The following is a 17,170-nucleotide window of genomic DNA, read 5'->3' on the forward strand; positions in this document are numbered from 1 at the left end:
GGTCGGCCTGGCGCTCGCCCTGGAGCCCGCCGGGGGTGCAGCCAACTTCTTGGCCATGGTGGATAACCTGCAGGGGGACTCTGGCCGCGGCTACTACCTGGAGATGCTGATCGGGACGCCCCCGCAGAAGGTAGGTCGGTGCGCGCTCGCCAGCCCGCTCGGACCGGGCGCCCTGCAGCCGGGGGGCTTTTGGGGGCGCCCAGCTGTGCCTCCACGCAGCTTAGCGTCGCCCCCAAAACAGCAGCTGTCCCCGGAGAGCAGATCTTGGGGACGCAGAGGGGCTCCGGGCCCGGATCCGGGGCGCGCGCACTCGGGACGCGGAGCGGTAGCAATCCTGCCCCGGGCGCAAGCCGGAGGCGTGTGCAGGCGCTTCAGAACTTGTTAAGCTCTCCCTCTCCGTGTGGCTGCGAGGCGAGAGACCTGTAACTTCCCTCTAATGGGATTGCCTTCTGGCGAGCGACACGTCTTTTCAGCGAGGAGACCTTGCGGTGGGCCCAGGGAGCGATGCTGCTGTTACCGGGGGAATCACTTAACGTTAATATTCCCGCCCCCTACCCCCGCGCTGTCTCATCGCTAAGGAGGCTCGTGGACGGCCTCCAAAGGCGCAGTACCCTTTTCAAAGGGATTCTTGCTTTATCTCAGCTTAGAGCAACCCTGTCCAAGGAGACTCGCTCGCTGGCTGCCCGCGGAGGGAGCAGCGTTTCCCCGGCTCCACTTTCCTCTCTCAGGGTTGGCTGGTCAGCTTCCTCTGGGCTGGCCCTGCTGCTTAGCCCCTCTGCGCCGATCAAAGAGTCTACACACGTGTGGGGAACGTGTTAAATGCAGTAAAGGGACTGGGAAAAAAAAATGCGATGAGCCAGGCTTCCGGGTACCAAGAGGTCTCCCAGTGACAAAATAGAAATAAAATCAAACAGCGATCTTATCCTCATTTTCAATTATTAGCACTTTTTGTAGCAAGAAACAAATGTGCCCAGGCCCGGTCATCTTAAGAAAAACAAAATCCCAGGAGTTGGTTTGGCCCCCTCCTCCTTCCTTTGAAACTACCTAATCTGTGAGTTGAAGTCAAGTTTTTCTTATCCATTGAATACGGTGTCTGAAGATCCTTTATTTTTAACATTGTCATTTGGGTTTTAATTCAGCCATGATTCCCCCATAAATAGCACATACTCATGACTTTGGTGTAATTCTAATTAAATTATTCAAGACTTTCTTAAGAGGAAAGACATGCCATGCTAATCTCTTTAAAAAAAGAAACTCTACTGAATAACTTCTATACTTGTTTAATTAGTTTAAAAAAGAAAAGCCTTCAAAAATGTATTTCGGCTCAAAACTTTGATTCTAGTTGCCTTTCATCTAAGCGCTGTCTTTGGCATCTCCTCGGGTGGAAAAAGCCACCACGTGAGAACACGCGCCAGTGGTGAGAACCTGGTACATTTCACTTTTCCCAAGATTTCATGAGATAGTGTGAACCTCTTTTTGTGACCCAAGGATAATCTTTTGGAACAGGCCTTAAATCATTCACCACTTGGGAAATGTGTGCCTTGATGTTTTAAGTGGAAAGGAATTCTCTCAACTAAAGTAAAGTAAATTTGGGCAGTTTGGGTCCTCACGCCTGTCTTCCTCCAGAGAGGAGGGGAAGGGAAAAAAGCATCTAGAAGAATGAGAAAATATTTCTCTTGGGCTTGCAAAAAAACAAACAAAACAACTTTTCTAAATAATAGTTTGTCTTTATTAATTAATCCAATGACCTTTACTCTAAAATAAAGAAGTTTAATGAACAAGAATGTATTGAGTATCTTAATGCTGATATCTTTACCTTGGCCAAGGAAATAGCTCATTCAAGGTTAGTTCTCAGTTACACATTCACATGTTTCCAGGGAGGACTGTTTTAAACAATCCAGATTTAATTTTTACATTTGATGGGAAGTGAAATATTCTGTGCCTCCTTCTTGGCCTGATTTAGTAATAAGCTGCTTTATAGCAGAATTCACGTGTGTGCTTTCCAAATGCCTACTGTAAACTCTTAGGTGTTAATGACGAGTGCATCAGGATTCATTTCTTGCCTACCTCCCCCTGAAACATCTCCGACCACCAGTCAGGTATTTGCAGCAGGCAAGAGCAGGCAGCCATGGGGGCACTTCTGAACTTGAAGGAAGTTTTCTCCTGCTCTGTTAATCGCCAAGAGTCACGCATATGTTCTCTGCTAATTCTCTGAAGCCTAAAAGAAAACTTGCTTAGGTGGAGAGAAAAATGGAATTGTACATTCAAGCAGTAAATAATCAAGAATTTTTTGAAAATTAAATAATAGTCATAGCTAGTGTGGAGCGCATCCCTCGTGACTAGCACTGTGCCGTGTGCCTAATGTACCACTGTAGGAAATCCTCACAACAGCTCCAAGTTCTTACCCTGATACAGGGGATGGGACAGCTGAGACTTGGAGAGGTTGAATGACTTTCCCAGGGCAACGGGACAAGGAAAAAGGAGAGCACCAGATGTTGAACCCAGGCAGCTGGACTCCAGAACCCAAGTTGTCAATGACCTGGCAGATACCTGGTCCCTTCCCTTCCTCCCTTCCGACTTCTTTTCTTTGGTTTTTTGGCCTCCTGTCACCCTTTTCAGCCAGAGATCCCTGAACCGTACACCCCAAGGTATTAGGAACTTAACACGTGACACAAACTGGACTCTCCCAGTCCCTGCCGTTCCCTCCATGGAGTCCCCTTCCTTGCAGGCAAAGCTCAAGGCTCAGCATCATGAATAATTGGATCCAGGTGTGCATAGGAGCGACCATGTGGGAAGATTCGACAGGAACCAGAGCCCCACCATCCCTGCTCTCCCATGGGAAAGGCAACTGTTGGAAATGTGCTCATTCCCTGAATGCTTTAATCAAGAACAGGGGTCCCTCATTCTGCCTGACACCCTTCAAGACATCACAGTCACGCGCCCGGAGGGCCATGTGTGAGCAGCCTCACGTTGGCATGGAGATGAGTGCCGAGGCTCTGGCACCATTATGTGACTTCTCTCTAACAGTGGAGAACCAGCAGCTGCTGGAACCATGTAATTTGGTCTTATTAATAATAATAATGGTGTTCTAAAGTGATTATAATTACAACAATTTCCATTATTTTTTTTAAATAAAGACTTCCACGCTAACACCATAAATCCAACTGAAGAAACTGAAGGTCCGAGGCTATATACCTGGTAATGGCTTCAAAAAGTCTTTTGGGGTTTCTGTTGAAAGATTTTCTGTCATCTCCACTAATAGAGATAAAACAGCAAAATGCGTCTCGGATTTAAACATTGGAATGTATGTAAAGAGCTAACGAATTATGTGGGGGGCTCACATTTTAATCATGGCACGTGGGCTTACTTGCTTCTGTTAATCTGGAAGTTAATCTGGAAGATTTTAGATTGAAGATATGTATCTGTCGTATACAATTTAAAAGTTTGTCCTTTTCAGAATAAGCCACCCAGTGTCCTCAAATTACATGAAGCTCACTGTAGGGGAGGCTGAAAAAGGGTCAGCAAGAAGAAATCTGATGGAAAAAATTGAGACGGTAAACGACTAAGGACAATGAAGAAAGAATGGACCACTGGGATGGAAAGAGCCAGAAAGTCAAAGCTCGGTTCCCACCAGCTCCTTTTGGGGGAAAAGATGCCCTTCCTGAGCTTTGGAGCAATAATTCAACATCAAAGGCTTTATTATGGAGGACTGTGAAAGGCCAAACCAAGGAATCCGCTCCAAACAGCTTGGAGAGACAGAGTCTGAGAAATCGTTAACAACTGTGTATTAATAGCTAACCTTGATTTCAGGCTTATTGGGTTCTGGACACCGTGCTAAGCATTTTGCCTGGATCACTTCATTTTCTCTTCACAACAGCATGTACCTGCTGAAGTACGTATGGTTATTTGACTTGGTTTTCAGATGGGGAAACTGAGGCTCAGAGAGGCCAAGTCATTTGTCCCAAGTCACACTGATGAGTGCCTGAGCGGGCTTATCCATCAGGTCTGCCCCAGTCCACAGTCTAAGCACTTCACCGCTCTGCACGCTGCTATTTGAGTCGCAGTGACTTTTTTTCTTAAAGAACCATCTTTATTTATCTGTGAATGACTTGGAGGTAGTGGGAAGCGTCCTGGACCCACTGCAGGGGCCCAGATCCTAGTGGCATTACATACTTGACGATGGGCAGGTGGCAACCTCCCCATGCTTCCTTTTCCGCATTGGTTGAAGATCTTTTAAGTTCTTCTTAGTTCCCTGCAGCTGCTGTAATAAATGACCACAAACTAGGTGACTTAAAACAATAGAAACATACTCTCTCACAGTTCTGGAGGCCAGGAGTCCAAAGACAAGGTGTCTGTGCAGCTGTGCTCCCTCTGAAGGCTCTCGGGGAGGATCCTTCCTGCTTCTTCCAGCTTCTCGTGGCTGCAGGCAGTCCTTGGTGTTCCCTGGCTCGTAGCTGCATCCCTCCCATCTCTTCCTCTGTCTTCCTGTAACATTCTCCCCCCAACCTCATGTTTCTATGTCCAAATTTGCCGCCTGTTATGAGGACACCAGCCTTTCGATGAGGGCCCGTCGTGATCCATTCTGACCTCGTCGTGGCTTGATACATCTATCAAGACGGGAACTGGGGTTTAGGGCTTCAGCATCCCTTTTTTTTGGCGGGGTTCGGGGGACACAACCCATAACAAGTTCATTCTAAGTTTATCATTCTGTGGATTTTTTTTCTTTCATTCTATCCCATCTTTGAATTGCCGATAATTTTAATTTGGAATTCAAGTATAATTTTCATCAAAGGCAGCAGCACAAGGTGATTTTGTGTCGACACAGAGTCTGTGAATGTATTTCGGTATCAGTTTCCTCACTAGAGAGTAATCGCTTAAATTTTTTAAATGGCTTTTGTCGTGTTGCATTAATTCTAGGATTGCTGTAATTATTGCATAACCTGGGAAAAGCCCACTTAGACAAGCTCAGATCACTGGTATTTAAATACCGATGACTCACAAATACTCATGTTGAAAGCTGTGTTTCATGTTTTAAAGACTTTGTAAGGCATCTGTCACCCCTTTTCAATGGAATCTGTTTGATATGAAATCCACTCCTTTTCTCCTCAAGCATCTCCAGCATTTTCTAGACTCTTCTGCCTGACTTCCTTTGTTGTCAGCAGGTGGCTTGACCTCCTCTGGGCTTCCTGTTTCCTCCTAGAATGATTGCTGACCCCGTTCTAACTAAGACCAAAAGGGAAAGGTCGAGGTGAGCCACAGCAAGAGGGATTTCTCCTCCATGGTGGGCTGGATCAGGCCTGAGGAGAGGAATTCAGAGGCGGCATTTTCCCTTCCTCGGGGTGTGGGACAGCACGCCCTGGGGTTTATTTTATATCCCAGACACTGAATGGAACAGGTCAAGCCTGGATTCAGGGTCCACCTGGGCTGAGGATGGGGTTGGTGGCTGCGGACTCTCGCCCCAGCCCCAGGCAGAGGGCAGCAGGGGTAGGCGTTGGGTCCCATCTGATGCTGAGAAAGGTGCTTCTCCCTGGAGCCTAAGAGCCTCCTTTTAGGACTAACAATGGGCTTTCTGCTTACACTTGGCTCCCCTGCCATCTGTCACAGGTTCCTCCTTTGCACTCACTCTGTTCTCCTTGCCCAGCCCAGGCTGAATGTTGACAGTGGACCTCATTGTTTGTTAGTGACAACCGATACCACCTGGAAAACAGAACCCACCTGTGAGGCAGGTGGACGGCCCACCTCGGCTTCTGTGCCTCGTGCATGGATACTGAGGGGTATGGTGTGAGTTAGGGTGTGTGTCCCATATTCTGGGCCAGTTTCCCGGGCTGTGGAGAATGTGTGTGTGATGCCTGGTTGGACTGGCTGTCATGTGGCCCCCCCTCTTCATCCTCTCCTGGACTATTTGCTTTTTTTGCCTATCGCTACTCAATCAAAAAGTCGCTTTTTTGCTCTTGGAATTCTCAAAGAGGTAAAGAGACTCTTGGAGAGCCGACATCACCACAGGAAGGAAACAAAACGCGTAGGTTTGTTTCTGAGTGAATGCTTGCTACCCCGCACAGGTCTCAGGTTGGACGTTTCCTAGTTTTATTACACAGCGCATCATATACCAGTACCTAGAAACACATAGTCTCAGCCCTGCCATTTTAGAAAGATGAAGAGGACTGTCTGCGGTGTAAAGGGTGATGCCCTGGGCCGGCTTCATCGTGCCCATGAGCCATAAAGGGCGGTGGAAAACCTCTCCCTCCATTTCCCACTAGACTGAGGACACACAGGGGAGGAGGGTTTACACCCGGCCCTCCTAAGGAGCCTGCGCACCCCCAGCCCTCCCCAGCCCCGTGCTGGATAAATGCACTTCTTGGCAGTGGGCTGAGAACGACTTCAGTTTGTCTGCCCTGCAAACCCCCTGCCAGAAACCCAAGAGAACCCCCCACAAGGCAGCCCCCTCAGAAGGGGGCACTGTGGGGAAAAAGGGTGGAAAGCACGGAATCAAAAAGTTTTCCAGGTAGCCTAGGGAGGGCGGGATAATCAGGTCTGACCCCGTTTCAGGGCAGGATACATTGCCAGAAGGGAAGCTGCTGCTTGGTGCAGGTGGGTGTGGACTCCAAGCCCCACACATGGAGCTACCTCCTGGGGAAATTCATTAGCTTTTCCCAATCACACAGGCCACCAAGGAGCAGGCAGGTCTGCGCGTTTGTCACAGCCTTTGGGAATTAGGCGTTTCTGCTGCTCATCCCAGATGGGCTGCTTGCCAGATATTGATGTGGATGAGCAAGTTCTTCAGCCTTTCGGGGCCTCAGTTTCCTTGTCTGTAAACAGGGGATTTCACCGGGTAACCTGAGACGCTTCCTAGAAGCTCTGACACTCAGTGATTATAATCCATTTTGTTGGGGAGAGCTTCCGATAGCCCTAATTTTCAACAGCTGCCTGCAGGTGCGTCCCCCGGGGGTCTATTAAGATGCAGACTCTGGTTCAGGCCCTGGGGGAGCCGGGGGAGGCTGGATGCTGCTGGCTCCAAGGGCAGAACTGGAGTCCTTGCTCCGCCAGCCAGGGGGCTGCAGGGAGGACTAAGCACGCCTTGTAGGGTTGGTTACAAATACAGATTCCCAAGACCCAGGCCAGACTGACAGGGTGAGAGAGCCTGCACCGGGGCCTGAAAATCTGCACTTTATCACGTCTCTCAACTCCGTCCGCCTCTTAAGCAACAAGCCCGGCCCCATCCCTTGGACACTATTTGGAGGGCACAAAGAAGCCAGAGTCTCCTCTGCTGGGTGGTTTCCTGAACGGAATTGGTAGGTTCTTTCATCTTCCTAAAGGCTGTTGTCTGATTAAGTGTTAACTCTGCCCATTTAGGAAATCTCTACCTGTAGCAGACTGGGTTCCGGAAGCTTCTTTGCACCTGGCAGGTTGGAAAGGTGGAGTGCGCACTCTCCAGAGCAAGAGCTCTAGGGCCGTGCTGTTCAAAGTCTCTGTGCTGACTGTGTCCTGTTTAAATTTCCAGTCTGTCCCGATCGGTCCATTGTAAATCAATGAGAATGAATTACTTGGAAAAGGAAAGTTTAAAAGACATACACGTACAAGAGCCGTATTTTAAATGATTAGATTCAGCGGACATCCCGTGTTCTGCGCTGGAAAGTTTGCTTGCGCTCAGAGTTTCTGGGGCCTCCTCCCCCATCCTGTGGTTACCTTATTGCTGACACGTAACCATTTGTTTGTGGATGGGTGCCATCAGCAGGGCATTCATGGAGTGCACGTGAGAAGTTGTTACAGATGGTTCCACTTACATTTGTTTTGCCACCTCCTGTCTTTAGCGGGACAGTGGTCATTTTCACTAAAGCAAAAGGAAATGTGAGCGTTGGGTTCTCGGCTTTTAGCCCTCTCAAGAGGGGGTGGGTATAGAGCTTTATCCTAGGGGTAGCCAGTAAGTCTAACTCAGTGGTTCCCGATCCAGGAAAATTGTATTCTCCAGGTTACATTGGGCTCTCTCTGGAGACATTCTTGGTGTCACAGTTTGGGTGGTACCACTGGCATCTGGTGGCTGGAGGCCAGGGATGCTGCTTGACAATGCACAGGACAGAGCCCCTCACCCAACAGAAGATTACCTGTTCCCAAATGTCAGCAGTACCAGGGATCTGAAATCCTGCCCAGAGCAGGGAGGGAGGCTGTCCGTCAAAAGCATCTGTGTGGGCACCAGTGGGGAGTGGAGCAGGCTCACACCTGTGGGTCTCCGGATCTTTGCAATCCTGTCTTGTTCCAGTGCCGTGGTTCTCCTTGCCAGATGCAGTAAGGCACTTCTAACTCGAGTGATTGGGGATTAAAGAGGTGAAAGAATTTTGAACTAGACTCAAAGGATGAGCATGCTTTATTCCTTCATTCTGTGTATTTATTAAGCACCTGCTGTATGCCAGGCCCTATCCTAAGCCCAGGGATGCAACAGTCAACTAGACGAAGATGGCCCTTGCTTTTCTAGAACCTGCGTGCTTGTTGGGAAGACAGATTGTAAAGCAAGTAAACAGAATTTTTGATGGGTACCGAGAGACCGTACAGCCTGGTGATGGGCGTGGGTAAAGACCCCTTTAGAAAGGGGGACCCGTGTTCCAGGATGAAGCCAGGCAGCAAAGCCTGTACCAGGAGGGCAGACAGCACCAGCACAGTGGGCCACGGGGAGCCGCTCTGACATGCCCGGCCTTTGGAGCAGCTCCTTATTCATCTGCTTTAAAATTGTGCTTTGAGGTTCGATGTTATTAGAACCAAGGCCTTGCAAAGTATGAAACCATTACGCTACATGCTTCTAGGTCACGTGTGTGCAGGGTGTGAGGAGTTGGGGGAGGGGAGTTAAGTATGGTTGTCAGGGAGAGTTTCTGAATAAGGAAGGAAAGTTAAACTCGGGGTGCCAGGGGCGGTGGGGTGCAGGAGACCACTTAGACTTGTGTCATGGTTTGGGTTTCCCCAGAAAGAGACTGAGATGAGCATGTGAGTTGGACAGTTCACTTGGAAGGGGATGGGGCGGTGAGGGGAGGGGAAGTGTGGGTGAGGAAAAGGTTGCAGGCGTGGGCAGTGGGCTCAGTCCCCTGGGATCTCTGAGAGGGAATGTCACTTAGGCTCAGCTGTCCCAGCTGAAGGGCAAAGGAGCTGGACATTTATCATCCACTCCGGTTGGTCCTGGGTGAGGGCTAATGGGGGCAGGTTTGTGGTCCTGCAGCTGCAGGCAGGAGAAGCTGGCAGGCAGAGTCCCAGGAGACTTCAGGGTCAGGGGCACAGAATTATCGGCATCAGTACAATGTACTGCGGCCACGGCATCCCTCCTGCCTGGAGCCATGGCTGGCCCAGGCTGGGCTAATATTTGAGGAATAAAAGAATGATTACTCTCTACTGCTGAATGCATTTGAGAGCATCGTTTTGGCCCACGAGTCACAAAGCAGTTTTAAAAGCTCTGCTTTAAAATCCTAACTTCCTGGAGTGTTCTAGAATCTCACTCACGAAAGCCTCTGTGAGTCAGTCCGGAGCGAGCCTCTCATTGCTGCGTGTACTTTGAACTTCTTTCTGGAAAAGGAGGATGTGATGTGTAAGCACTGGGAGAAAATGGTTGGGGGGCAAAGAGAGATTTCGTTTGAGGTTAAAAACAACCACAAAACCTCCTTTGAAAATCGAATGCTCTGAACATAAGGATTTTCAAAACCTTTTGAGTGGCTGGTGCCTTGTGATGTCGAAGAGCAGGGATGCAGAGGACACAAAACTGCCAAGTGCCTGATCCGGGGACACTGACGTGTCATCTAATCCATAACCACGTTCACCCAAGTGTAGCTCCCGTGTGTGCGTAAGAATTTACTACCTGATAGTTTGCTTAGAGTCTCCATAACATCGATTCTTCAGTATACACAAATTTCAAAAATATGTAAAAGATTTTTTGTTGTCCTTTGATCGGTAAGTGTGTGTACGTTTTGGCTCATTGACCCTGTAGGATGTGGGTGACTTCCATTTCCCCACCTCCTTGGTTGCTTCACCCAAATAGGAGGTGCTGCAGTGCCCATTCGGGCTGGGCTGGTGGCCGGGGTGGAGTCCTCACCTTCCTCTCCACGTCTGAGCAGGTACTTCACTTGGAGCCTGTTCATCTCTGTGTCTTCGAACACACGCCTTGTTGTCCTGGGTTTATGAACCGTGAGGCTGGCTGGAGAACTGAGAAATCCCAGTATTTTGTGTTCAGACTTCTGGGGAGGCAGGGACCTGCTGAAACTCAAATCCGAGTTCATGCCCCAGCCCAGCTTCACCAGAGCTCTGTGGGGGGATCCTGGGGGTCAACACAGCCAGTGGTCGCTGGTGCCCTCTTCCCGTCTCCTGCTGGTCCTTCAGTCAGCACCACCTCCGATCCCCACCCAAGGGTGAGTGGAGACACAGGAGCCGGGCAGTCCCGGCTCCTCTGGCCAACAGCACCCTGATGTATCCCTCAGAGATGTTTTTCTTTATTATTGAAGTATAGTTGATTTACAATACTGAATTAGTTTCAGGTGTACAGCATAGTGATTCAGTATTTTTATAGATTACACTCCGTTAAAAGTTACTACAAGAGAATGGCTATAATTCCCAGTGCTGTACAATATATCCTGTTGCTCATCTATTTTGTTCATAGTAGTTTGTATCTCTTAATCCCCTAGCCCGATCTTGCCCCTCCCCCTTTCCTCTCTCCAACTGTATATGCGCTTACTACATCTTCTTTATCCATTACTATTGATGGACAGTTGGCTTGCTTCCATATCTTGGCTATTGTAAATAGGGCTGCTATGAACATTGGGGTGCATGTGTTTTCTTATTCTTTGGCTATATACTCAGGAGTGGAATGGCTGGATCATATGGCAATTCTATTTTTAGTTTTCTGTGGAACCTCCGTACTGTTTTCCATAGTGACTTCACCAATTTACATTTCCACCAACAGTGCAGGAGGGTTTCCTTTTCTCCTCATCCTCACCGGTGTTTGTTATTTGTAGACTTTTTGATAATGGCTATTCTAGCAGATATGAGTTGATATCTCATTGTGGTTTTGATTTGTGTTTCTCTGATGATTAATGATGTTGAGCATCTTTTCATGTGCCTATTGGCCATCTACATCACTTCTATGGAAAAATTTCTATTCAAGTCTTCTTCCAATTTTTTGGTTGGGTTGTTTTTTTTCATATTGTGTTGTATGAGCTGTTTATATATTTTGGATATTATCCATTGTCAGTCATATCATTTGCAAACATTTTCTCCCATTCCAAGGGTTGTCTTTTCATTTTCTCAGTGGTTTCCTTTGCTGTGCAAAAGCTTTTAAGTTTAGGAAACAGAGCCAAAAAAATATTGCTACAATTTATGTCAAAGAGTGTTTTGCCTGTGTTCTCTTCTAGGAGTTTTATGGTTTTAGGTCTTACATTTACGTCTTTAAACGATTTTGACTTTATTTTTGTATTTGGTAGGAGAAAATGTTCTAATTTCATTGTTTTACATGTAGCTGTCCAGTTTTCCCAACACCACTTGTTAAAGAGGCTGTCTTTTTTCCATTGTATTTTCTTGCCTCCTTTGTTATAGATTAATTGACCATAGGTGTGTGGGTTTACTTCTGGCTCTCTATTCTGTTCCATTGATCTATGTGTCTGTTTTTGTGTCAGTACCATGCTGTTTTTATTCCTGTAGCTTTGTAGTATAGTCTGAAGTCTGGGAGGGTGATACCTCCAGCTTTGTTCTTCTTTCTCAGGATTGCTTTGTCAGTTCAGGGTCTTTTCTGGTTCCATATGAATTTTAGGATTATTTGTCCTAGTTCTGTGAAAAATGCCATGGGTGTTTTGATGGAGATTGCATTACATCTGTAGATTGCTTTGGGTAGTATGGCCATTTTAACAATATTAATTCTTCCACTCCAAGAGTACAAGATATCTTTACATTTCTTAGTATTGTCTTCAGTTTCTTTCATCAATATTTATAGTTTTCAGAGTACTAAGTCTGAAGGTAAGGTTAAGTTTGTTCCTAGGTATTTTATCCTTTTTGATGTGATTTTAAAACTTTCTCTTTCTGATAGTTCATTATTACTATATAGAAGAGCAACAGATAACCGAATATTAATCTTGTGTACTGCAACTTTGCTGAATTCATTATTAGTTCTAATAGTTTTTTGGTGGAGACTTTAGGGTTTTCTATGTAGAGTACCCTCAGTCTTGAAGCTATTTTTACATTGTCATCTGCCTTGATGCTGTTGATAAGCCCAGTGCCATTGTGATTTCTGATTTTTGTCTATGAACTGTATATGAACTATACATGAGATATTGTAAATGTGTTATTATTAGACCTGGTATTCCGAAACTTCATGATGATGTCTTTTTTTTTTTTTTTTTATGCTGGATGCTTGGTGAGTCTTTTCAGTCTCGAATTTCAAGACATTCAGTTCTGAGAAATTTTTTAGTAACTGTTCTCTCCTTTGGACCTCCTATTATCCAGATGCTGGGGCCATCCTGTGTGGTCTCTCCTATTTCCCATCTCTTCGTCTTTTGGTTCTACTTTCCATATTCATTTCTGCTATCTTAATTCCAATTTTCAAGAACACTTCTGAATGTTTCTCTTTTGATTGTGCCTTATTCTTGTTTCAAAGTTGCATACCTTCTATTACTCTGAGAAAATTATGAATTTTTTTTTGAAGTTTTCTTTCAGCTTCCTGCCTTATATTCTGAATTCCTTTCCTCAGGGTGTTTGTCATGGTCTCTGCGTCTGACCTAGAGGCTTCTCTCAAACAGTGGTGATTGTGGCTGTCTTTTTGTATTTAAAAGAGAAACATTACAAGGCTGATTGGAAGTTCAAGGCTGTGTGTACACAGGGTATGGAGTGTGTTCTCATTATGTGTGTCCATGTCTAGTTTTTGAAACATGGCAATGGTAATGATTCTGTTACCTGACCTGTGACAGATATTTTCAGTTGAGTGATCAAACTAAAACACTTTCCCCAGTCTCTTCTCTCCAGCCTGAATCTGTTCACTGGAACATCCTTTGCAACTAAGGACACAGCTGTGGACAATGGGATCTAAATGGGGTCTCCTGAGGGATTTCAGGGAAAGTGTATGTTTTCCTGATAAAGGTGGCAGGTGTGGCTGGGATTATAATTTCTCCTCCCTCCTGTGTTTGATGCAAATGCAACGCCTTCCACAGGGGCAACCAACTTCTGACCTTGAACAATAGGTCAGGGGGAACAGCAGAGATCTGACACTGACTTTCCCTGAGATGTTTATCTAATACCAACTTTCTCAAGAGACTTCTTGATATGGAGAAAAATAAACCCCTACTTGTTTGGGCTACTCTAAACCTATAGTTTTCTGTTTACTTGCAGCCGAAAGCATTCCAAATGATGCATCATCATATCTTTGGGGGGGAAATAATAGCTTAATAATAATTAAAAAATAGTTTAGGGCAATTTGTCCTTCTTTTCCTCTCCTTGAACTCTCCAAAGAAGAGAAGAACACATCTAAAAATCTTGTCACTATTGTCTTTGTTGCTGTTATGGACAAGATGCTTATTTCCAGTGATCAAGGTGTGTCCCTGTTACAACATCTAGGCTCTGGTCGCCACAGAAGGAACCCCACCAGAGAAGACCACCAGGGGGAGTTTGTATGGGGTATAGACCAGAGATCAGCCAGCTAAGGCCTGTGGGCCATGTCTGCCGGTCTCCTTAATAAGGTTTTATTGGAACACAGCCATATGATTTGTTCACATGTCATCTGGGGCTGCTTTCATGCTGCAGTGATGGAGTTGAGTGCATGAGACAGACACCATTTGCCAAGGTCTAAGATCCTGACCATCTGGCTTTATACGAAAAAGTTGGCTGACCCCTGGGTTGGACTGTCAGGTGCTAGAGACTAAGGAGGGAGTAGTAAGGGCCAACTGACTAGCAGTGGTTTCTGCCCACTGCAGGAAGCTGCAGGTGGGAGCCATCCGTGGTGGGGGTGGGAAGGAAGAGACAGTGGTTCTAAGGAGCCCCCTGCATGTAGACATCAGCCACATCCAGAATCTACCAGCCATGAAGTCAGATAACAAAGTTCCCGCCTCTTACCTTTCCACTCCCCCTTGTTTCAGTCCTGGAGAAATCTGGGGCATCATTGTGATCGAGGTGGGGAAATAGAAATAAATCCAACCACACCTCCCCTTGCCCTCTGTCTCTCTGAGCCTCAGGCGGGCCCATTATATTGGATGCCAGAAAGAAGCTTTGACGTTAAACAGGACGGGACTTATAATACCTAAAAATAAATTTATTGCCACAAAGCTGTTAGAAAAATATAGCTTTGGCCAAGATTTCATTAAAGCAGGAGGAAGAGCAATTTACAGAGCTTGTTTGAAGGCATTTGTATGACAAGAGAAATTTCTATTAAAATATGATCCCATCCTACAGAGACTATGGAGGGGAGTTTAGAAATGTCTGGGCAAATTCAGATGCCTTTAGCCTTTGGCTCAGAAAGCCACTCCTAGGAATTTACAGGAAAGTTACATTGGGCAAAAGTATGAAAAGTAATTCACAAGGCTATTCTTTGGAGTCTTACTTGTAATACCAAACGATTGGAAACAACCCAGATGCTCATGGGAAGGGGACTGGGGGTGTGAACCATGGCACGTCTGTCCCATGGAACGTGAGGCAGCTGCAAAGAAACGAGGATGCTCTTTAAAAGCTTCAAGTGAGGACAGCAAGGTGGAGAAAAGAGAGGACAGTGTGCATCTAAGAAAGTGGATCCAGCGCATGCAGGTGCCTCTCTCTCGAGATTGTCCAGGGCAGAAGATTCCAGCGTTGAGCAGATTCTGCAGCCGTATGAGCACAGCCTCTGTTCCCGCACACGCTCCTCTTCTTCCAGAGGCCACCGTGGTTTTCAGCCTTCAGCACATCATTGGTCTGGTTTGTTTTTAAAGACAAGACCTCTGAAGCTGAGTTACGTGCCTTTATTTCCCAGAAAGCCACAGTTCCAGATTTGCTGGCTTTTATTGCGACTCTAAGTGGCTGTCGGCAGCATGCTGCTTCGTAAGTATTGAAAAAAAATAACAAATATAGTTAAAACATGTCCTTAAGGTGATATTTTATTTTATTTTTTTATTTTATTATTATTTTTTTTTTGTGGTACGCGGGCCTCTCACTGTTGTGGCCTCTCCTGTTGCGGAGCACAGGCTCCGGACGCGCAGGCTCAGCGGCCATGGCTCACGGGCCCCGCCGCTCTGCGGCATGTGGGATCTTCCCGGACGGGGGCACGAACCCATGCCCTGAATTGGCAGGCGGGCTCTCAACCACTGCGCCACCAGGGAAGCCCTATTTTTTTTTAATATTTTTAAAAATTTATTTTGTTTAGTCCTTTTTTTTTTTTTTCTTGGCTGTGTTGTGTCTTTGTTGCTGCAAGAGGGCTTTCTGTAGTTGAGGCGAGCAGGAGCTACTCTTCATTGCTGTGTGCGGTCTTCTCACTGTGGTGGCTTCTCTCGTTGCAGAGCTTGGGCTCTAGTCGCGTGGGCTTCAGTAGTTGTGGCTCGCAGGCTCAGCAGTTGTGGCTCGTGGGCTCTAGAGCGCACGTTCAGTAGTTGTGGCACACAGACTTAGTTGCTCCGGGGCATGTGGGATCTTCCCGGACTAGGGCTCGAACACATGTACCCTGCATTGGTACAGGTGCCACCAGGGAAGTCCTTAAGGTGATATTTTAACCCTGAGCTGGAAACAGCTTTTCAACAGAAACTCCTGCTATGGAGAGTCTTTTGAAGATGATATCTTTAAATGTCTCCATCATGATTTGGTTTCTACTACCAAATATGATATAAGTTTGCTACCTATAAAAATAGTTTTGAACCCTTGACCTGGAAACTAAATTTTCTACCTGGGTAAAAATCTTCCAGAGAATTTCAGCTGTTTAAGAAAAATAACAACCTACAAATAAGTTGTACCTTATGGTTGGTTTGCTGGAGCTACTTATTGACATTTGGGAAGAGGAAAGGTTACCATCCACTGTCCCCATTTTACAGATGAGTAAGCAGAGGCGCAGACAGTCACAGCATTGAGGCAACACACCGCATGAGGCCAGAGCTCTGAACCACTTCACCAAGCCGCCTCTTAGCACATAAGTTATGGATAGACACACATATAGGGGTTGAATACTCAGATATATTTTCCTTGATGGGGCAGTTTATCCAAAAATTTCACTAGTCTGTGAGAATTCAGGAGCCTTGTAAGGGACGGTGGACCTGGTTGATTCAAGAGAAACTGCCCATGGCTGAAGTGAGCCAATGTGTCTGGTCTTCAGGCCAGTTCTTGGGAAAGCACAGATGCTCAGAAAATAGCCATTCATTTGTTCACTCGCCAGTCTGTCCCTGACACTTGGCCTTCTGGAGAATGGACCGGCCGCCTTCTTTAATAAGCTCCTCCGCCAGAGCAGTCCCAGAATAGAATCAGACAATTGAAAGCTTTATCTAAACCATAAATATCAACTCGCAGCGGTGGTTGCCAGGCGGTGCCTGGGTGCGCATACTTACCCCTCTTTCCAACTAGCCTGTAGGAGTTACACCCCTTCGGTTTTAGCAGTGCCCACTTTTTCACGAGACAGTCTCAGAAGTCAGGGCGGCATCTGCTCCCCTTTTTCCGCCTGTGTGTGTCGGGGGGAGGCGCGTTGGCTTCCAGTGGAAAGCAGAGGCCGGAGGAGGCCAGTGGGGAGCAAGGCGCTGGAGACGCCTCTGTGGGTGCTGGAGGCGCCTCTGTGGGTGCTGGAGACGCCTCTGTGGGTGCTGGAGGCCCTGCCGAGCGCACAGCAGGAGGCATCTGAGCTGGGTGCCCGGATGAAAGTGGCATCGCCCAGGCACTCGAGTAGGGAGTTTTCCTGGGATGGCCCTTCTGTCCTCCATCAGGGTGGCCAGCTTCCGTAACTGGAATGCTCAAGCTCCCTTCTCTTCTGGCTTGGGATTTGGCTCCTGACCCGCCTTCAAGCCAGGATGGGAAGGTTCCCATGGCTGCTGTTGGGTCCCGTGCAGGCCCGTGCTGACCCTCGCCCCTGCCTCCCACTCCACGAGGGCCCTGCATCCAGCCTCCTCCCGTGGAGCCTGGAGCAGTATCCCCTCTCCTGCTGGGCTCTGGTGGTGAGGACATCAGGGCAGCTGGTAATGATGATGGTGAGAGTGACACTTGTTTATGAGTCTGTCCTAATCTGTTG

The 17,170-nt window shown here is 47.1% G+C and overlaps 1 protein-coding gene across 1 annotated transcript in view; it reads left to right on the forward strand.

Moving 5' to 3' along the window:
* The first annotated feature begins 7 nt into the window (after positions 1 to 7).
* Positions 8 to 17,170, forward strand: part of BACE2 (beta-secretase 2) — an 83,036-nt gene continuing 65,873 nt past the window's right edge. The window contains exon 1 of the mRNA XM_024758268.1: positions 8 to 130. Coding sequence (XP_024614036.1) covers positions 56 to 130 — 75 coding nt within the window. The 5' untranslated portion in view covers positions 8 to 55. The remainder of the gene's footprint in view (positions 131 to 17,170) is intronic.

This window comes from Neophocaena asiaeorientalis, unplaced genomic scaffold (assembly GCF_003031525.2).
Source record: "Neophocaena asiaeorientalis asiaeorientalis breed wild unplaced genomic scaffold, Neophocaena_asiaeorientalis_V1.1 scaffold45, whole genome shotgun sequence".
NCBI classification, from domain to species: Eukaryota; Metazoa; Chordata; class Mammalia; order Artiodactyla; family Phocoenidae; genus Neophocaena; species Neophocaena asiaeorientalis.